The 22,639-nt window shown below is 35.0% G+C and overlaps 1 protein-coding gene and 2 long non-coding RNA genes across 5 annotated transcripts; 2 read left to right on the top strand and 1 right to left on the bottom strand.

The window, feature by feature from the left end:
* Window positions 1–448: 448 nt before the first annotated feature.
* LOC110867432 lies at window positions 449–1,428 on the bottom strand. Its single transcript, XR_002551597.2, has 2 exons — window positions 1,121–1,428; window positions 449–797 (listed from the first exon to the last, which is right to left on the bottom strand). It is a non-coding gene; the product is annotated as an uncharacterized LOC110867432 (long non-coding RNA).
* A 12,946-nt stretch (window positions 1,429–14,374) lies between these two features.
* On the top strand, window positions 14,375–15,123 carry LOC110867433. Its single transcript, XR_002551598.2, has 2 exons — window positions 14,375–14,688; window positions 14,764–15,123. It is a non-coding gene; the product is annotated as an uncharacterized LOC110867433 (long non-coding RNA).
* Window positions 15,124–16,563: 1,440 nt separating this feature from the next.
* Window positions 16,564–21,778, top strand: LOC110868989 (inactive receptor-like serine/threonine-protein kinase At2g40270). Of its 3 annotated transcripts, none has more exons than XM_022118272.2 (10): window positions 16,564–16,934; window positions 17,215–17,380; window positions 17,629–17,767; window positions 17,851–17,922; window positions 18,029–18,178; window positions 18,270–18,368; window positions 18,883–19,307; window positions 19,410–19,600; window positions 19,991–20,123; window positions 20,985–21,778. In XM_022118272.2, exons 2-10 carry the CDS (start codon window positions 17,275–17,277, stop codon window positions 21,548–21,550), a joined length of 1,881 nt encoding a protein of 626 aa, XP_021973964.1. In that variant the 5' UTR covers window positions 16,564–16,934; window positions 17,215–17,274; the 3' UTR covers window positions 21,551–21,778. The 3 variants fall into 3 exon arrangements, with proteins under 3 accessions (XP_021973964.1, XP_035831284.1, XP_021973965.1); XM_035975391.1 differs by having other exon boundaries at window positions 16,689–16,934; window positions 17,207–17,380; XM_022118273.2 differs by having other exon boundaries at window positions 16,689–17,069.
* The last annotated feature ends 861 nt before the right edge of the window (window positions 21,779–22,639 follow it).

The raw sequence follows: 22,639 nt of genomic DNA, 5'->3' as shown, positions 1-22,639 counted from the left end.
ACACCCTCGCTCACGTTAGTGACCTGTTGCAAAACATCGATGTAAGGGCTTGCATTCACCGGCTGGTTTGGAATGTTTACATAAAGCCTTCTACCTTTGAAGCCCGATGGGCAGCATTGCTCGACAAAAATTCATTACAAGACACCCAATGGCTCAACGAGATGTACGAAATCTGGGAACATTGGGTTCCTGCGTACTTTAGGGACATCCCCATGTGTTGTTTGATGAAGACGACTTCACGATTTGAAAGTTCAAATGCAGCTTTTAAAGTTAACTCAACCAGCGCCAATACACTGGTTCAATTTATGCTATGTTATGAGGCACAAATTGACAGCCAGCGTTATCGCAAGAGAGTTGCTGAATTCAAATCTTCTTCCATCGTATCGTTTACAATGGCAAAAGCATCTGCCCATTGAACAACATGCTTTCACTTTTTATTCTCATTCCGTTTTTCATGTCGTCCGAAAGGAAATTCTCAAGGGCAAGTTTTTTTTTGCTACATTTCAAACCAAGTGTCAGAAGACGGTATAACGGTTTTTTTCCATCACACACGAAGACAGTTTATTCACGGTTAGCTTTCACAAATTATGTTCAAAAAGTTTTTTGTGTTACACTAGGATGCGTAACACATGTTACATATATTCTTACAATCCCGCGTAACAACCCGTAACCCATGTTTGTCACTTAAAAAATGCAGGTCAAGTTTAACAGCCCGTAACCTGTTGTGTCTATGCGGTACTCAGTGTTTGGTTCCATGGTTCTCACGGTACCAACCTTGTTCTGCTCAACCCTACTTCCTGCAGGCCAGATCATTATACAATAAGGCAAGAATGTTATCTAAGAAACATCATACATATTAAACTGAACAGTGGGACAATCAACCTGAATATATGTAGACAATTATATTACTTAAAAAAAACTATTAACTCCTAATTTAAACAAAAACAAAATTTGTAACAGATGGACTGAAATAGTGTAAATCATTACACCAAATTGAAACAAAATAAAAAAAAAAAAAACAAATTAACAAAAAAAAACCCTCTACAAAAGCAAAACCTAAGAAGATAATAGAATACATTGAATTTCTAAATAAGAAAAACTGGGATATATTATTATGTACCTAAAAAATGGAGTTGAAACAATCAATAACCGTTCGCACCATAGCAGAAATCCGACGTATATACTCCAAACTCTGTTTGAAAGAAAACTCATAGCTTTGCTTGTTCCTTGTTTTGCAATCCGTAAGCGTAGATAGATGAAGATGAGAGAGAAATAGAAGAGTGAGTGCGTAAGGATTGGTGAGGACTAAGGTGGAGGGAGTCGATCATTGTTATGAGCGGGAGTGGTGAGGGTGATAAGGATAAGTGAGGACGACGGAGGAGAGATGACACAAATTCTGTTTTTTTTTTTTAAAAGGTTTGGAGAAGACGTGGGGAGAGATTGAAGAAAAAGAAAACCGTAAAAAAAACCTCCCCATCTAGAAGATTTTAGTGAATTTGAAGTGGTGAGATTTAATATTGAGGACTTTGAATGGTTAGGATTATTCTAAAAAACAGTTATATTTAAGGGGAACATAAGAATATATAAATACTCAAAACGGTTAAAGGTGATATTTTAGGTGGTTGAGTTATGGAGATAGTGGGCAGTAAAATGTGGAGGTAACCACCACCAACAAAAACCAACCATAACCTCTTGGAACCACCACAAGAGCGGTTATTTTTGTGAGTTTAAACGGCTCAGATTTCATCTCAGCAAGATCTAACGATAGATATCGATTTAGAAGGTGGCAAGACTTAATGAGCTTAATATATATAATTAGTATAAAGCCGTGGTATAAATTTTTATTCTATAAATAGTAGTGCCAACCATGAATGTTTGACCCCATTTCTCTCAAATCTAATGATCAAGCAATGATATAGCTTGTTGTAGGTTTTTGACTTTTGATTAATGTTTTATTCTTTTACGTGTTGTTTACAGAGTTTTAAAATGTCACTTGATGTGAATATACCAATGAGTTTTTTAAAATCAAATTATAGAACAATATTTTTTTTGTTTTATTGCCTAATATAACAATAACTTTTGGGTTTTGATTATTTAACTAATCAAAATATGTTAATAACAATAATACAGTGTCTAGAAGATTATTTTGATTTTTATACAGTGTCTAGAAGATTATTTTGATTTTTTACTAGTGTTGTAAATCAGTAAATCTATAATCTTTTTATACTACTTCGTTATCTACTTATATCCGGTTACATATCCTTCATCGCAAGATACATCATGGCGGAGTAGTGTTAGGCTATGTATGATGGGTTGGGGATGGTGTTACAAGAATGCTGATGTGGAGTTGGGGAATCAAGGGGAACATCACGTCCCTTGAAGGGGATCGGTATGCAGGGGACAGAGGTTTTGTTCATCATGCAAAATAAAGAAGAATTTGAGTTATTTCGGGATAAAAATCTGATGTGGAGGTCAGGGATGGAGGGGAACACCACTCCCCCTAAAGGGGGATACAACCCCCTTTACTCTCACTTAAACCATAGCACATAGCCTTGCCATGATAAGGTTATGGTGAAAGGATAAATGTCTTGTCTTGTCCTAATGATAGATTCTTTGTTAAAAACATATTCTAGCGTTTGCTTAAACGTGTAAGTTAAGGTTGCTCCGAAAACATTTATATCTCTTATGCAAAGACTTGTTTTCATATAGCTGAAAGTGAAAGCATGTATGTTTCCACTTTTAGCTATCTGAGAACAATCCTCTTGGGCATGAAAAATAATTGTAATTAGAAAGTGTGTACTTGGTATATATTGTGCAATTTGAATTAATAGGTTGAAATTTACATATACTCTAATTAGTAACGTACCGAGTTTGAATTACATGGAGTTGTGCAAGTAGTGTGAGTTCATATCTATACATAATATTTGATCTTTTTAAGGCACTTTATTAAACAACACTCCTGGCTAGCAAAACACTAGCCCGGAGAGAAAAAACAAACAAATTACATGAATAAAAGCGGATTCTTCAAAGTTCAACCACTCGTTCCAACCAATTTTAACTTCACTATACCGACTACTCGACTAGAACATCATAAGAACGATACAAAAATAATAGAATTCAACGACTCTTAATTATGAGTTGGTTAGCTAATTCGCATCAAACTGCTAAAAAATTTAGATTAACCCACTATAAATTTGCTTAGTGAGTACTTGGAGTGAATTGATTGAATGGTTAGTAAAGGTTCTAATCTAGAAAACAAAGTGACTTGTATAGTTGTATTGGTTGATACATGTAGCACACGATTGTGAGTTAATGATAACATAACACCAAACAAAATTTTCACAAAAATCTACAATGTTATGTGGGTCTAAATCACATAAATGTGTCCTTTCTAGCAGGGCACAAATTGATTTTATGTGGCATGCATGACATTGACTACGTCAATGAAATCTACGTAGGCATGTGTCCATTGCAACCAAATAATGCAAATTTTCCATGGAAAAAATACTTGGCTATGTAGTCTAGTGTGATAATTGTGGCCTTGGATGTGCCAAAGTAAGATTTTTATGGCATAAGTATGTGTAGCGAGACCACATTGCCGTGTCTCCAACGCAACACAGAAAGATGTGTTTTCCGGATGGCTTATTTGGTTTCGTTTTTGAATGTATATATTTGTTTAGTTTTGATAATGTGTGTATGTGGTGTATACTTTGAGATAATGCACATAAGAAAGTAAAGAATGTGTGAATGTATCATGAAGCCTTTGGATTAATCATTTAAACATTTGAGATGATAATGAGACAACAGATATGAAATTCTCACAGGCATGGTATAAGTTGAGATTTGCCTGATTGCCTGAACGGCTGAACCTCTTTAGCTGCATCAAAATCGAATATATAAATATATTACAGAATCTAAAAAAATAATAAATAACATGTTGAAGTTGTTTGAAATTATTAAAATAATATAATTGTTGGAAATACGGTTGACTAATTGACATTTCAAAGTCTATTTTTTATGTGAGTTTAGGATCAGGTTTTTGGTAAAAGACGAGTTAGTTTTGGGTTAAGGGTTTATTATTATTATTATCAATCTCGTGTTTAGACATCACATAACTCGAACCGCAAGTGCTCTAGGTGGTCACAAGATAAGAATCCATATTTCATTCTCAATTAACAAGAGCAATATATTCATCATGCATTGTTATATGTTATTGTAGACCTTTCAAATGGGTGATTAATAATTGAATTTAATTACCCATAAATCAAAAGTAAGAACATGTGTGATTGAGCTCAACTTTCCAAGAAATTCCAATTCTTGAACATATATATGATAACGATACGATTGTATGGATCTAATAATTCAATTGATGGGTCATTGGGTTGCTAAATTGTTTGCAATGGACGAGACAAGAAGTCACAATGTACGTAAAAGTAATTGTTTTTTTTGAACGGCAAACGAATCCTCCAAATGGGCTACTGACGAAATTCACCACATCGGGATACACTCGCCTTCCGAACCGGGGAAAACCCTCACCTAGGGTCGAAGCCCGTGAACACTCGCCCGAAGGCACAACAGTGCGGTGAGGTAAAACCCGCTCAGTTCAAGGATCGAACTAGCGATCGCCGCCTACTCGCCTAGTCTCCCATCATCACCAGGTGCCGCAGAAACTAAATGCTAGGGGCAGGAATTGAACTTGGGTCACTTGGAACATAAGATATCTCCCTTACCACTCCACCACTAGCTCATTGGCCGTCAAAGTAATTGTTACGTATGAGAAATGGAACATGTGGTTCTTCCATAAGTTTTCTCTAAATTAAATCGACATAAATTTATTAAAGACGCTATTATGATCTCATGGTAGACAGAAAATTTGTTTGGTATCAATGTAATTTGTTGCTATAATGCATAGTCGTTAAGCAGATTAAAATTTATATATAGTAAATTGTTATAATACACGTTTTTTTTAACGGCAAAAAATCTCAGGTGTAAACTCATCCTGCTCAAGACTATGTCCAAGGTCGAGTCATCGAATGTCATGAGACCATACCCCCTGATGCGCGGGAACCGGATAGAATCTATAAACTTTCGCCCTTCGTCAGGTTCGAACCCGGAATTAAAGCATCGATTCGTCACTTCACCCAAATATCTCTCAAAAATGACCCAAACAAAAATTAAACCTCCGTCTCCCCTGATATGTAATGTTTTGTTATCCATTAAACTTGTCAAAATAAGCTGGTGGAAATTTTCTTTTCCATAAAAATGGAATCACTTTATCAAAATTTGATCATATAAGGGGGAACAAGTTATATATAAAATTTTGAGTTAAATTTCATTTTAGTCTAGATGATTTGGGTCATTTTGACAGTTTAATTCAAAGATTTCATTTTTCTTATGTGGGTTTAAAAAGGTTTCATCGTTGCCACTGGGTTAACTTTATCCATTATTTCTGTTAATGAGAAGGGCAATTCGGTCATTTTATATGGCTGAATTGCCCTTCTAATTTACAGAATTACATATAAAATAACTGAATGCCCCTTTTTGTTAACAGAAAAAATGGATGAAGTTAATTCAGTGGACTAAAATGGCAACGGTGAAATCTTTTTGAACCCACAAACAAAAAATGGAACTTTTAGACTAAACTGACAAAATGACCTAAACTGTAACACCTCGAAATTTTGCGTCCTATAATGTATTGACACGTGTCATAAGTTTACACGTGGATATAGATACTAAATAAGGACTAAAGTTGACAAACATTGAAAGTATGTGAATCCGAGGGTTCAAAATGTCAACGACGGATAAATATATTGTACATTAACCCTAAATGATGCTCGTACCTTCGAACGAATGAATCATGGATCATACGGAACGAAATGTGGAAGAAAGTGAGAAATTACAAACTACAGGGGTCAAATGTGTCAACATATTTAAGTTATACCTCTGAGTGACCTTTTGACAAACCCGGGGCTTTGTAACGGTTAATTATGCTCACTAGAATACTTGACAAAAATTTCATAAAGTTTCGTTATCGTATGAGCAAGTTGTGATCAAATTCGTATGTGAGGGATTAAAGCGTCAACGTTGAAAGTTCGGACTTTTCGAGTAACAATAAAGTTAACCGGGGACTTAACAAAATGGGTATATGTCTTGGAGCCCCTAAACGTCAATTTGGAGGGCTCAATCTGCAAGAAAATGATGGCCAATCAAAGTTTGAAGAGCCAAGGATCAAATCGCAAAAATCAAAAATTGAAGATTTGGTGCAGAAAGGGGTCGCGCGACGCGAGGTCCAAGGGGGGGTCCTTCGCGTCACGCCTAAGCCTATCTGGTCGAATTTTTTTGCTCCACGCCTGCCTTTTCCACTCTAACCGACTTAGATCCATTAATGTTGCAGCATGGGCGCCCCCTACGTGCTTTAGGGCCCTTAGGGACACTTGTTGATGATCAATGATTTGGTGTAGACTTGGTTGTCAACAATCTAGTGCCTTATGAACACTATATAAAGGCCTTCATGTGCAACATTGTCTTCACACCTTCAATCTGCATTTGTGAAGACTTCTGGAGCTTCAAAGCAGAACCAAGCCATCCCTAGTCGTGCATAGGACTTTGGTAAGCACCCTTAACCTTTCTTAGTTAAGTTTTTGCTTAGTTATAGCTTAAAAGTCAAACCGTCGTAATTAACGGTTGACTTAACGGTTAATCACAAATGGTCCAGTGATTAGCCGAATCAAAGGTAGTTATATGTTGGTAATTATGTGGGCTTTAAACCCTTAAAAGGGCACCATCTGATTCCCACTCTAACTAGTCCAAATGTCGAGTCAAACTTGCTTAGAAAAAGTCAACAGAATGCTAAATTGCGATTTCATGCATAATCAGTAATGTAGATGACGTGTAACCTGTTCTAACACTCATATAACATGATAATAAGTATATAAACTAGTCTAAGCTTGTTTGATCCGACCATTTACTGTTTTGACCCGGTTCGGAACCGAAAGTCGCAAAACTTTGACTTTTGCTTTGACTTCAGTTCTGACCCGTTACGGTATGATTTAGATATGCCTTAGGACTCTCTTAGGACCAGGTTACATGATGGTTTAACCCTCCGTGACCGGTTCATCGTTTGTCCGAGTCTTTTGCACATTTCCGTTAAAAGCTCAAAAGTTGACCATAACGCCCTTTTTACTTTAAAACGAGAATTTCGGATATGTGAAAGGACAATAACCTTAGTTACTGATTTCTAAACATGTCCCTAAAAATTCACGACAATCCGAGGTCTAGAATAGGAGTTATGCTAAATAACGCAATTACGGAAACTTTAGTAATTAAAACGGCCCATTTAGCGTAAAGCCTATCTAAACCCAAATTTCGACACCAAACCTTTTACACGCTGATGTAAAATAATATTTTGAGATTTTTAAAGATTTTTAATTATTTTTAACCTGCACATAACCTGCGGTTATGGCATCGATTCGGTAAATACCGAATATACCCTTTTCGGACATAACTTGAGTTCTACATGGTATTTTGACCCGATTCCAGTTGCTACTGATTTCAAATAATGAATAGAGCATTTTGGACTTTATAAACTGTTTGGAAAACTCAGATTCCTTGTAGAACTCGGAAATCTCTTTTATAATCTTTAAAAAGACCGAAATACCCCTTCAGGGCGTATATTGGATTTAAACTCATTACGGGCATTATGGAAGGTATCCTACTGATACCACAACCTCTTTAGAGCATATTAATTTAGAAAACCTGTGTAGGACTCTTACGGTTACCCGTTACGCCTTTTGCGCGCACGGTTCGGTTTATGTAACTAGTTTACATAAACTAGCCGAAACGGGTCAAACCTTATCGTTTTCACTTCAAAATCCAGAGTGTGGTTATTTTGCCCATATAAAACAAGTCTTCAAACTTGTTGGGCCCAAACCACATTCCATTCCCGGTTTTCGCCTTTCACGCGATTAAACCGTAATTAACCTTTGAAACTGACCGGTCTAAGCTAAGGCTAAATTAAAGACCCGTTAGGATTCTAATAGGTTGTTTAAACCTTCGTTCCAGAATAGGAGACCAGTAAAAGATACTTGCATTTGTTTGATTGAGGTTATTACTTGCTCAGGTAAATACTTTTAACTTATTTTCCGTTATATGGGCTTGGGTTACGGTATTTAAAATACCGCTTGGTCGGGCAATTGACCCCAACTCATTAGTAGTTGGGTATTATCAATGTGACCCGTTTAAAAATTGGTTTTGTTGGCTTTACGCCTTTGGGAGCTTAATGACCATGTCCCGGATATCCTTGGCAGCATTTTACGAAATGGCCACGACCTTGACACGCGGGTGTAGGCGTGCACCCGACAATGTGTCCATAATTATAAAGGTATAACCGTTGGTTTTACCGCCACGGTTTTATGCTATGTGGTGTGTCAATTAACCTTAAACCCGGCACGACCCTGGCGACCGAACGCATAGTGAACATGTAATTCTCTTACAAGATTTAATTGATAAATTATCCCAAGTTATAAAGAGTTTGTGCCTTGTGCATTCAAATCAATTTTATTAAACATTTTACAAAAGTGTCAGTTGAATGTATTTACCAGTGTAAACTGACGTATTTTCCCCAAAAGATTAAATGCAGGATTTACACGAAATAGGCTGGCCACTCCTTAAGCATCGTTAGAGTCTCGCAAGCTTGGGATGCCATATCTGTTGAACAATATTTATATTTCTATTTTGATCCCCTGTGGATTTATTTCGACTATTCGTGATACTTGGATATTACAATCGATGGTTGAAATATAATCTATTTTTATGCTTCCGCTGTGCATTTAAATATTGTGGTTTGACTATATTGTTGGCAACTACGTTACGGTAATCCCCCACCGGGCCCACCGATGAAACACGTGGAAATCGGAGTATGACATAAACCATAGAAACTAAAATGGCATTTAACTCTAAATTTTAATTACATTTTTACAAGAACGTGCATTCTAGATAGGCTTATGAACCTTGATATAACAAAATTAGGTTTAGTGATTTTTTTCATATTTTTACACGTTTAGAGACTAGTATAAGAATATTTTGCAAAAAATAAGAAAGCATTTTGGTTTTTTTTTTTTTATGATATCAGTCCTTTTAATAATAATCTAGTGTCCTTTATTAAAAAAAAGTTTATTTTTTTAAATAAAAAAGCAAAAGTTATTATCTAACCCGTGAGACACATGTTCTCTACACTTGAGTAGGGCTGCAAATGAATCAAACGTCGATGAATAGTTCGTAAACTATTCGGCGGGAAATTCGTTTGTGTTCGTTTGTTTATTAAACAAACAAACACGAACATGAAATTTCGTTTGTTTAGTTAAATGAACGAACATAAACAGGGGCCGCATTCGTTCATTTATGTTTGTGAACATTCAGTAACGTGTTCGATAGTTCAATAATGTTTTTAGTTTTTATATTTTATTAAAGTACTTCAAAATACCGACAAATTATATATTTGATAAGTGTTGGTGTATTATATATTCATTTCATTAACGCTTGTTTGTGTTTATTTGTTTCCATTTGTGTTCATCAACATTACTTTGTGCTTATTTGTGTTCGTCAACGTTTGTTTTTGTTCGTTGTTTAAAATTAACAAACAAACACAAACGAACACGAACAAGTTCATTTCCTTAACAAACGAACACAAACACAAAATCTCGTTCGGTAAATGTTCATAAACACATATTTCTTAACAAATAAGATCTTATTCGTGTTTCTTCGGTTCGTTAGTATATAAGACATGAAGAAACAGACTTAAATAGTTAGTAGTCAGAATTTATGGTCAATTTCTTTTAATTTAATAAGTTAAAGAACTTTTCTAATCATCGTCATATAAATTTCAAGATTTAACAATGCAAAAAGTAAGTTAAAATCTAAGGCATAAAACATGATGAGTTAAAAAAAATCTTCCATATCTACTTGATGTAATAAAATTTTATCATTAGTTGTTTATTCAAGCCCAAAAATCATAGAAAATATTGTTTATAGATCAAAACACCGCACTGATTTTACATGTACAAAAGGTTCGTTTGTTTTGATACATCAGTAACATGCCGGGTTAATCTTATAATTTTTTTTGAACGGCTAAATGTTACGCTCTCCTTATTTAAACACCGAGAGGGTTAATCTATAATTACTAGTAGAAATAAAAAGTCTAATAATAATTCACTAGACATAGACAACGTTTGATTTTAGAATTTGTCATGTATAATTTCCAAATTGTTTAAGTAAAATCATGTGCCATACTTGTATTGTGTTTACTTGATTATAGTCTAAGCAAGTTTCATTTTATTGTGTTTACTTGATTATAGTCTAAGCAAGTTTCATTTTTTCGGCTCCATACATCTTTTTAGTTTCTTGGTTTCTTACGTTTTCTCCATGTGGATTTAAGTTTAAACATTAACTTTCGGATTATATTCAACATACAATGTATTTAGTAAATTGGCATTGACTAAACGTCTTAACTAGTTATTATGAGTTTAAGTTTAAACATTTACTTTTGAGTTTACGTTGTTTACTTTAGTCATTTCAGGTTAAATTTCAAAATTGCACAATTTTCTTCCTTGACATTTTAAAAACGTGTCATTTCAGTCCAAAAAATAACCACAGTTAAAAAATTCAATTAGCTTAGGGGTAAAATTTGTTTGTCTCTAAGCAGCTGGTCACGGGTTCGATCCGGGCCAGCTGCAATTTTGACTGTGGTTACCCCAAAGCTAACTGAATTTTTTAATTGTGGTTATTTTTTTGAACTGAAATGGCACGTTTTCAAAATGTTAGGGAGGAAAACGGTGTAATTTTAAAATTTGGCCTGAAATAGCAAAAGTGAACAAGCCACAAGGATGTAAATGACAGTTAACTCTTTACTTTTTAATTATATTCAGCATACAATGTATTTGAAAAATTAGCATGATTAAACGTATTAAACTAGCTATTATGAGTTTTATCGTTGTCACGAGTAAAACACATATATCTTTTCTTAAGATATATATTTGTCATTCAGTTATTCGAGAGGGTACGTGATCATATAATCAACCAAATGTTTTCATATGGGTAACAAACTATAGGTGCACAAATCGGTTAATTTTAATAACCGGTACGGTTAATCGGTTATACCAATTAATTTAACTTTTTGACTTTAACTGGTTAATGCTTTCACCGGTTATTTTTTAACCGGTTCGGTTAATTAACCGATTATTTTCGGTTAATAACCGTTTTTTTTTTATTTTTCGGTTAACCGGTCTGCCGGTTAATAACTGGTTTCTATACTGAATATCAATAACTGGTTATTAACTGGTTATGCTTTAGGTTAATAACCGATTATGGTTAATTAATCGGTTATTTTGTGCACCTGACGTCATCATTTTCTTGCGGTTTTACCTATTAAATTGTTGACATGTAGAATTGTTAAAAAAATGTAATTTTTCTTGACCATTCAATTTAACCTTTGTTTACAAAACAATAACATGAAGTTGTTATAGACAAGGATTTATATAATCTTAAAAATCATGTAGACTTAACAACGTTTGAAATTTGAACATAAGGTGAGTTTTAAATCGATTTTAGAGAGAAAAATTTCAAAAAATCTTAACATGTTATTGGCCATGTAAAATCATGTAGACTTAACAACGTTTGAAATTTGAACGTATAAAATAACAAACAGTACCTATCAAACATATATAATACCGAATGCATTAGTTTTACAATGGAATTTTAAGACTAAAAATACCAAATCTACACTAAAATAATATCTCCAAAGCGTTGAACTATTCATGTGTAGATTAGTTAAGACTTGAGAGATAAGGAAGTATGTGTGCCAAGTGTCAACTACACACCACACAACATTATAAAAACTTTTTGAGTAATTAATGTAACATCTGACCCGTGTACTATCAATATTGTACATTTTGTTTTTATGGGTTGTCCATGTTAATTTTTTCAGTATCGGCAGTGGAGTCTCTAAGGAGTCTTTAATGAGGGGTAATGTGGGCGTCCGTCCAGGGCACGTTGTTTTCCGGGGCACACAAATTTTAAAAATTCCTTGTTATATATAGTTGCGAATGATCATTTGGTAAAATTTAAACAATTTTCTTTTGTATCTAACCCGTTCAAAGTGGAAAAATATATAAAAATATGATAGGTTGATTTTTGATTTGTTGTGACATATATGATAGGTTGATTCTTGGTTAACGATTAGCCTATTACGGTATATCATACATCCATTCTAATACCATGATTTTGCTAATTTCCATGTTAATTGCAACTTTAATGGTCATTTAAAGGTAGGGGTGAGCAAAAGGAAAAACCCGACCCTACCCGACTCAACCCGAGAACCGATCAAACATAAAATACATAACCGATTCACTACCCTAAATATAGGGTCGATTCCGGTCCATAGGTCCAAGTCGAGTTTCACCATGAAAAGAACTGAGAACCGACCCGACCCGACCTGATTTTATATGAAAAATAGGAACCGATCTAAATACACAGGTAATTGGGTTTGGGTCGGGTTGGGTACATTTTCGGTTCGGTTCTTGGTTATTTTCGGTCCGGACCTAAACTTGCTCACCCCTATTTAAAGGTATGTCATACACTCATTCTTTCTAATACCATAATTTTGCTACTTTCTATGTTAATTGCAACTTTAATGGTCGTATAAAAAAATTAATCTACATCTACATTTTTTAATATGTTAATGCCTAAGGATAAGATGCATATTTTTTTCTGACTCTGCAGGAGCAAATGAATCGTCAGGACCGTCTCTGGGTATCAGAATCGGTATTGTTACAATAAAAAAAATTATAACAATACCGGTACGATACCAAATCACCAGTTAAAATAATCTCTAAAATTTGTGTTGAACTATTCATATGTAGAGTTGTTGAGACTTGAGAGATAAGGTTGAAGAATAGTATTTGTGCCAAGTGTCAACTATGGGCATGTTTGGCTAAGCTTATTAGAGGTAAAAAGGACTTTTGGTAAAAGGACTTTTGGGAAAAGGACTTTTTGAAAAGGAGTTTTAAAAAAAAGTGTTTGGATTAGCTTATTGATGTAAAATGACTAAAATGGGCATTCTTTTAGACAGTGTTGCAAAAGTCGGATTCCTCGGCCGAGTACTCGGCGAGTACTCGGTCCTCGGACCTCCACCTTGGCGACTTCCTCCTAGGCGGTCTCAACTAGTCGGCCTCGGGAGTACTCGGTCCTAGTCGGCGCCTAGTCGGCCTAGTCGGAGCCTAGTCGGCCTAGTTGGAGCCTAGTCGGCCTTGTCAGTCTAGGCGGTTAACGTGGTTTGTTGACTTTTAATCGGTCAAACTCGGTCAAAATCGGCCTACTCGGCCTTGTACTCGGACTACTCGGCCTTGTACTCAGACTAGTCGGACTTGTATTCAGAATATTTGAACTTTAAACATGTTTCATTTTAAATTATTCCCAGTTGACATGAATTATGCTTATTTTAACACATAAATAATATATAAAAATTAATTTTCTTTATATTTACCATGTCCGCGTACTCCCCGAGTACTCTCCGAGTACTCCGATTACTCCCAACTCCCCAGTCGGCCGACTAGGGACCGCCTAGCGACTTTTACAACACTGCTTTTAGATATAAGGGGGTAAAGAAGGGTTATATTGGTAATTTCATTTTTGAAAAGTCACTTTTGGATCCAAAATTCAGGAATTCTTGGCTTTTCAAAACCTTCAATTTCCTTCTTTGCTTTAAGCTATTTCAAAAAGGACTTATCCATTATCCAAACATAAAAATAGCTTATTGACTTATCAATAAGCTAATAAGCTAATAAGTCATTTTGAGAAGCCCATCCAAACATGCCCTATACACCACACAACATTATAAAAACTTTTTGAGTGAATTACAACTTCCGTCCCTCAAATATTGTGAAGTATGATTTTTGTCTTAAGAGTTCTAACTTTATTCCCAAAGACTCGTTTTATTTTCGGAATTAACTTTATAGTGATTAATGGATTATACTACAATCCAATCCAACGTTAATAATGCTTACTCTTAAAGTTCTATTAGATTTCTATTGGCCTTAGTTTTTCATCAAATTGTATTAAACTTTTAATATTTTTACTTTATATTCTAAAGTAGTATTGGCTTTCCTTGATACATTCTCAATTCATTAATCTTTTAGATATTTAAGCATTTAACTTTGAGTAAATTTCAAAGTTCGTCCTTTATGTATGTCTAATATATCAAAGTATGTCCTTTATCTTTAATAACCTCAGAAAACATCCTTAATGTTTGAAAAACTAATCAGGTTATGTCATTTACCCTAAACCTTGTTTGTTTTCCCAGTTAAATCAGGTCATGTGAGAAGCACATGAGGGTATATTGGTCTTTACCTTAATAAAAACCCTAAACTCCACCATCATCTTCTTATCTTTCAATCACCTGCACATCAACATACCCCCTTCTTCTCTCTATCTAACAATCCTACCACCACCACAACCTGGCATATTCAAGAGAGAGTGAGAGAGAGAGAGAGAGAGCAGAAGAGGAGGCAGGAAAGAGAGAGAGAACCGGCGGAGCCGGTGCCGTCGTCTACGGCGGCGGTGGTTCCAGCGACCCTCTCGAGTCACAGCAGTCGTGGGTTCAGTCGACACCGGGTTAACATGGTCGTCTCTATTCCGGTAAGGGTTTTGAGTATTTTTCGGTTAAGTTCCAGTTTCACTTCAAAATCGGATTCTGTTTGGATTTATTTTCAGATTCATTACAACCCAGTTTCAGTTTGGGTTCGGGTCCAGTCAAAGTAGCCAACCGACTCAGTTTCATTTTCGGTTCAGATTCGGTGTCGGGTCAACATCAGTCAAACAGTCAACACGGGTGGGTCGTGGTGGCGGTGGTGATGGCGGCGACAGGTGGGTCGTGGTGGCGGTGATGGCGGCGACAGGTGGGTCGTGGTGGCGGTGGTGGCGGCAGGTAGGTTGTGGTGGTGGTAGGATTGTTAGATCTCAATAAACCACTTTGTTGCCCTAATTTTGATGAGTTGTAAGAAATTGGGGGTTTTTTTGTTCATGGGTTATTGATGATAATGTTGATGATAATCTGGGTTTTGAAGTTTTGAATATCCGGGTTTTGAAGTTTTGAATATCTGGGTTTTGAAGTTTTGAATATTTTTTTCTTTGTGTTTTGAAGATCTGGGTTTTGTTTGAATTTTGAAGATATAATGTGCAGATTATGAAGCTTATAGTTAAAAGAAAGAAGATTTGAATTTTTTATAATTTTATTTTTCTAGTATTAAGGTAAAGACCAATATACCCTCATGTGCTTCTCACATGACCTTATTTAACTGGGAAAACAAACAAGGTTTAGGGTAAAGGACATAACCTGATTGGTTTTTCAAACATTAAGGATGTTTTCTGAGGTTATTAAAGATAAAGGACATACTTTGATATATTAGACATACATAAAGGACGAACTTTGAAATTTACTCTTTAACTTTTATTGTTATATTGATTATTTTTCTTTTAACAAATTAACTTTGTTAAGCACTATGGAAAAAACTTTACAACCTAAAGAAAATTTTTTATAAGAAACGTTTATCTCACAAATAATATGTTAGATAACCGCAAGAATCACATAATATATTTGTACCTATTACTTTAAATGTATTACACCAAACAACTATATCGCCGTCTATATTGCTCTCTCTCATTACCTCTAGCTATACTTTATCTACTATTTATAGGGATGTGCATTTGGTATCTGGTACCGAACTTTTCGTGCCTAACTTTTTTCAGTATTGAACCAGTACCCACTTTTTGGCCTTTTTGATACTGGTACTTTCGGTTCCATACGGTACCTTCAAAAACCAGTGTCGTACCATAACAAACGTTTTCAGTACCGTATCAAACATTTACGATATCGATACCCATATTTGACGAATTTCGATACCAATACCAAGCTCATCCCTAACTATATACAAGTGTATTATATTGTTTTCATAGTTAACATTTTAATTTTAGTGGTACCAAAAAGAATACATTCCTAAATCTTATCAGTACAAAGACTAAGGGGGTGTTTGGGTTGAATTTTGAAAATAGATTATGCGTTTTTAATAATTAGAATCAGATAAATAACTGTAACAAAATGTGATGTTGAAAGATAGTGTTTGGATTTGATTATGTTGTTTGATATCACAATAATCAGATAATCAACTATTTGAGTGTTTGGCAAATATATATATTTAAAAAAATAAACAAGTGAAAATTCTTTTCTAAATGCAAATAATCAATTTTTGGAAAACTGCGTTTTGTTTCAGTAGGTGGGAAGTTGCTTTTGGAAAACTGCGTTTTGTAACTTTCTAAACGCAAATATAATCAATTTTTTAATTTTTTTACCCAAACACTCAAAACTGATTATTTACGATTTCAAAACTCAATAATCTAAAAATCTCCTTTAAAACTCAACCCCAAACACCCTCTAAGACATAAACGAGTTTTTCGAAAACAACATTAAAAAATAAAATAGTAAACATTATCATCCTTAATTTGAAAAAAAAAAAAAGAAAAAAAAAACCAAAAATTCAAAATAAGTGTAATAACTAGCACTCTGAAAAAGAAACATTCAAATATTCTTACCCACAATATCATTATATCTCACCTTCTTGGCAACTTCCAATCCCCACCCGCCAAAACACAAACACACTTCACTTATCAAAATACTCCTCCTTGATTACGACATCTACATTGAATCCATTACCCCTTGGCCCCACCCATGACTCCGTCGTTAACTTCTATTCTACTCTAGTCAATCACCACATATTCATTTCTAATTCATCTCTAATTTCACAAGATTGATAATAACAATAATCCATTTACAATATCCACCGGAGCTTTTTTTTTTCTTTTTTTTGTATTCATCATCACGTTAATCGGTACGCTACATGTTCCTGTGTTTTATCTAGCTTGTTTTTGAAGTCAATTTTGTTATAAAAACGCGTTTTCAGACTTTTATCAACTTTTTTTTAATTATGTACGCTGATTCGGTCCATATTAGTTCACGAACAACTGTAATTCCATTTGATTCCTTTTTTTTTCTTAAACAACTTTATCTTTACGCAATTGTGTGAGTTTCGAGTTTCGAGTTTTGGTTTTGGTTTCTCTGATTTGTGTTATTGAGGTTCCGAGTTGTACTGAGTCGACTCAGTTGTGCAGGTGTGTTCTCGAGTTGAGTTGAGTTGAATCGAAGGGTTTCGCCTTCGTGTTTGTATATACATGATGAAGTTTGTTAGATTAAAGACGCATAGGTTGATGATCTTGACGTTGATTGTTTGCTTATTGTGTCTGGATTTGAGTGTTGGATTATCTGTTAATGATGAAGGTATGAATATTATGCTTTGATGTTTTGTGTTTTCTTGATTATTATTATACTTTGTTTTATTTATTTATTTATTTATTTATTGTTAGATGATTTTAAGGTTTTAACATAACATGATTGATGTGTATTGTGTGTGTGTGTGTGTGTGTCTTTTTTTTTTTTTTTTTTTTTTTTTTTTTTTTTTTTGTGTTGATGATTTTAAGGTTTGAACATAACATGATTGATGTGTATTGTGTGTTTGATGATTGTAGGTTTTTCTTTGTTAAGGTTTAGAGATAGAGTTGCGAATGATCCGTTTGGGGCTTTGTCGAATTGGAAGGATGATTTTGGAGTGCCTAATCATTGTTCTTGGTTTGGTGTCGAATGCTCCAACGGGCACGTTGTAGCTTTGTAAGTCTTTCATCTAAGATCTAGCTTGTTTTTAATAGCTAAAGGTTACCGATGGTTATTCGAACTTTATGTTATATTCACAGGAATTTAATAAATATGCGGCTTGGAGGAACGCTTGCGTCGGAGCTTGGAAATCTTGCTCACATAAAGTCTATGTATGACTATGAACAACATATTTATTCATTCATTTTTGCATATATGATATATGATATATCTAGTTTGTTTCTATGTTTCAAGCTTATGAAAGTTTAATCTATGCAGAATTCTGCGGAACAATTCGTTCTACGGTATGATCCCTAACAAGATTAGAAAATTGAAGAAGTTGAAGTTGTTGGATCTGAGGTATAATAATTTTGATGATCATGATAAACTTTCATTTGACCTTGAAGATAGTCAACCCCCTAAGATTATGTAAGTATAAACAAAGTTCATCTTGTTATTTACGATTTCAATAATTTACAATCATCTAAGGCGTATCGATCTCTTTTTCAAACAAATGTAGATTACTAGACAACAACAACAAGAAGAAGAAGAATCTTGATGGCATTTCTCCTGAAGTTCAACAACTTACCTTGTTACCTAAAGCCCAACAAAGACTGCGGTATGTCCTCGTACTTTTGTTAGGGATGTTACACTTGTAGATTTTAATCCTTCGCGTATGCATCATATTTTCAATAAGCGATATTGAACACTGATTGAGGATCCTGTACATTAATCCAGAAGTGTGAGAAGTGTATTATAACACTATATATAACACTATATAACACCATATAAACACCATATAACAATATGTAACACCACATAACACCATATAACACTATTTAACAAATATAACACTATAGTTTTTCTGATAGCATGTCTATGATAGATGTATAGTGTTATATATTGTTATATAGCGTCATATATTGTTATATAGTGTCATATAGTGTTACATAGTGTTATATGGTGTTTCATATTGTTATACGGTGTTTATATGGTGTTATATATAGTGTTATAATACACTTTTCACACTTCTGGATTAATGTACAGGATCCCTACCCATTGAACACTTTCGATTCTTTTCTTTTTTTTTTTTTCTTGAATATTTTGACAATAGCTGCTCTAGTGCTTTTCAGGAACATTGCTCAAACCGGAATCAAGTCCCACCGGAAACTACTACAACTATTCCCAGGAGAAAATATAAACGTTCCTGTACCATCTCAGTTGACACCATCACCATCACCGTCACCAACACCAACACCGTCACCATCACCATCACCAACACCGTCCCCTTCACCTGCACCGTCAGCCATCCCAAATCAACCGTCGGCTCCCACTCCTCCCGGAACCACTACATCAACACCTTCCCTTCCTCCACCACCATCCGCTACAAGTAGTGGAAGCTCAAATAACCATATTCCTTTAATAATAGGTGTTGTTATCGGCGTTTTCGCTTTGGTTGCCCTTGCAGCATTAGTACTATGGCGGTGCAACAAAGTGGCGACCGTTAGACCTTGGGCCACAGGACTAAGTGGACAATTACAAAAAGCATTTGTCACGGGTAAACATTTCTTAACGACGTTTATGTTAGCTAATCAGATTAAACGGACGTATAATTAGTTGTATACAGACTAAACTTATCGGAACATTAACATAATTTCAGGGGTTCCAAAGCTAAAGAGATCGGAACTAGAGGCAGCGTGTGAAGACTTCAGCAATGTAATCGGTTCAACAACGTTCGGGACTGTATATAAAGGGACATTATCAAGCGGGGTTGAAATAGCGGTTGCTTCTGTGGCTACACCTTCAGCTAAAGATTGGTCAAAGCAACTTGAGAGCCAGTTTAGAAAGAGGGTATGTATGTTTTGTTTTACTTTTTTGGAAGAGTTAATTACTGTTTTCGTCCCTGTGGTTTGTCAAAAATCACTATTTCAGTCCATTAGTTTAAAAATTACGATTTTAGTCCATGTGGTTTCACTTTCGTAACCATTTCAGTCCCTGTACTTAACAGAATAATGGATTGAAATGGTTACGAAAGTGAAACCATAGGGACTGAAATGGTTACGAAAGTGAAACCACAGGAACTGAAATCGTAATTTTTTAACTAATGGACTGAAATAGTGATTTTTGACAAACCACAGGGACGAAAACAGTAATTAACTCTTTTTGGAACAAATTTTGGTTCCTTATCTGGCTCATGTGTTTCGCGTTTGCTTAATTCTTTTTGTTTTGATATAATCTCAGATTGACATGTTATCAAAGGTGAACCATAAGAATTTCGTCAACCTTCTTGGATTCTGCGAGGAAGATGAGCCGTTTACTAGAATGATTGCGTTTGAATACGCTCCTAATGGAACACTCTATGAACATTTACATGGTGAGTATCTTCTTTCTTATAGACTTTAGGGTAAATTGCATTTTACGTCCTATAAATTTCAGAAAATTTTCAGGCATTGTTCTTTAACTAACGAAAATGCAGCAGATGTCCTTTATGTTCTAATTTCTTTACAGACGGTGTCATTTCTCCCTAAAAAAGAGTAAATTACAAAATTCGTCCTTTATGTATGTCACTTATTGCAAACTATGTCCTTTGTCTTCAATAATTACAGAAAACATACTCGATGTTTGCAAACCCTTACAAGTTATGTCCTTTAGCCCCTAACTCACTTAGTTTCTGTGGTTAAATCTGACCAAATGGACCCCACATGAGGGTATTTTTGCGGTTAAATCTGACCAAATCGACCCCACATGAGAGTAAAATGACCAAAATACCCTCATGTGGGGTCCATTTGGTCAGATTTAACCACAAAAAATTAACTAAGTTAGGACTAAAGGACATAACTTGCAAGGGTTTGCAAACATCGAGTACGTTTTCTGTAATTATTGAAGACAAAGGACACAATTTGCAATAAGTGACATACATAAAGGACGACTTTTGTAATTTACTCAAAAGATTACAATAATAAAGGACATCCGCTGTAAAAAAAATTAAAACATAAAGGACATTTGCTGTAAAGAACACGGAACATAAATGACAGCCGCTGTAATTTCGTTGGTTAAATGACAACGCCTGAAATTTGCTTAAACTGAAAGGACGTAAAATGAAATTTACCCTAAACTTTATATATAAAACTTGAATCAAGCCTCAAATATGAGTATTTATGATTTTAATTGTCCGCTTTAATTCGTAAACTTTTTTTTTTTTATAAAACTTACGCATAAATTTTGAACTTTGCAGTACAAGAATCAGAGCATTTAGACTGGGGAATGAGAATGCGGATCGCAATGGGAATGGTGTACTGTCTTGATCACATGCACAACCTAACCCCACCGATATCCCACAAGAACCTAAACTCACCATCGGTTAACTTAACCGAAGACTACGCAGCCAAAATATCAGATTTCGGCCTATGCAATGACTCCTACACCACAACCACAGAGCAGCCCACCCCTGAAAACAATGTTTACAGTTTCGGTGTTATATTATTCGAGATAATAACGGGTCAAATCCCTTACGCTGGAGGTGATGCAGTGGATGATTGGGTAATAGACTATTTAAAAAGCGAAAAGCCCATGATCGAGTTAGTGGACCCGAGTTTAGATTCTTTCGACGCAGATCAACTGGAAGCGATCGGCAGTTTGATAAGATCGTGTGTTAGTTCTGACCCGATAAGACGTCCCAAAATGAGAGAGGTGTGTTCTAGATTAAAAGAGATAACAAGAATAGCACAAGATGGAGCTACACCTAAAATATCACCACTTTGGTGGGCAGAACTTGAGATATTATCAACCGAAGCAACATAATCGGCGTAAGCGTTTGCTCGTCGTCTTTTCTGTCTTGTAAACTAATTCGAATGAGAATATATATACCTTATATATACATATATATAGTTATATATGGTAGATGTTGTACATAGATAGAAGAAGAAGATGAGAGTTGTTTGATTTTGGAAAGTTCTGTTTCACAAGTTTTGTGTATTTCACAAGCGTGTCTTGACAACCAGCATGTGTTTATCCCATTTGCTTTTGATACTTTTGGTTTTCTAGCGCTAAAGGTGGACCTACTTAGTCGAGTTCGAAGGGTCATGCATAGTAATGTTATGACCCTGGGATCTATGGACGTAGTTTTTAAAAGACTTAGTTTTGCTATTCAAAAAGGGATAGCGGCGCAGCTTGTTGCCCGTTTACCAACTATCTCAATGTAAATTCGTCTTATATATTAGTAACTTATATTTATTTTCAACATTACAATTTGCAAAAAAAAAAAAAAAAAAAAAATTACTTGAATGAAACTTGACTTTTGAGTTCTTATCAATGGTTGAAGAAATCAAATGAAAAGGATTCTATTTTTACGTCTTAAATGAAATCAACAGCTATCATCAGCGGTCTTCTATGAAAAGGAAATAATCACTGTTTTGGAAATCGGACCGGACAATCAGGGGTCGAACTAGAAATTTTGGGGGGCGTCATCGCTTAGACCAGTGGACCAATATGAGTCTAACATGATCTAGCTCATGACGTTTCTGTCCGTTACTTATGACTCCTTAATTCCAAACTTAGCGCAAGTTACGCCCTTTTTCTAAGTTGATTTTTTTTTCTTTTTAGGTACATTCTTGGACCAGCTTTGAATTAGTTTTTTTTTTTATTATTTATAATTAGAACTAAGTGAATTAGTGAAAGGTATTAAAATTTAAAAAGATATTTAGCAACACATGTGGTGTCGTAAAGGTGACCCATAATATCAGTAGGTAGAATATTGGTGATGGTGGTTGTCTTTTATTTCTTGTTTAAAACGTGTGGTGACCGGCAGACGGCAGCCAGCCAGCCTGTGGGTTCGGTGGTCCATTTTTGGTTGCCACGTAAATTCCAGATGAGAGAATAAAAGGTTTGAAA

This window comes from Helianthus annuus, chromosome 7, assembly GCF_002127325.2.
Source record: "Helianthus annuus cultivar XRQ/B chromosome 7, HanXRQr2.0-SUNRISE, whole genome shotgun sequence".
Lineage (NCBI taxonomy): Eukaryota > Viridiplantae > Streptophyta > Magnoliopsida > Asterales > Asteraceae > Helianthus > Helianthus annuus.
Note: the sequence above shows the minus strand (reverse complement) of the source record. Positions and strands in the feature narration are given on the sequence as shown.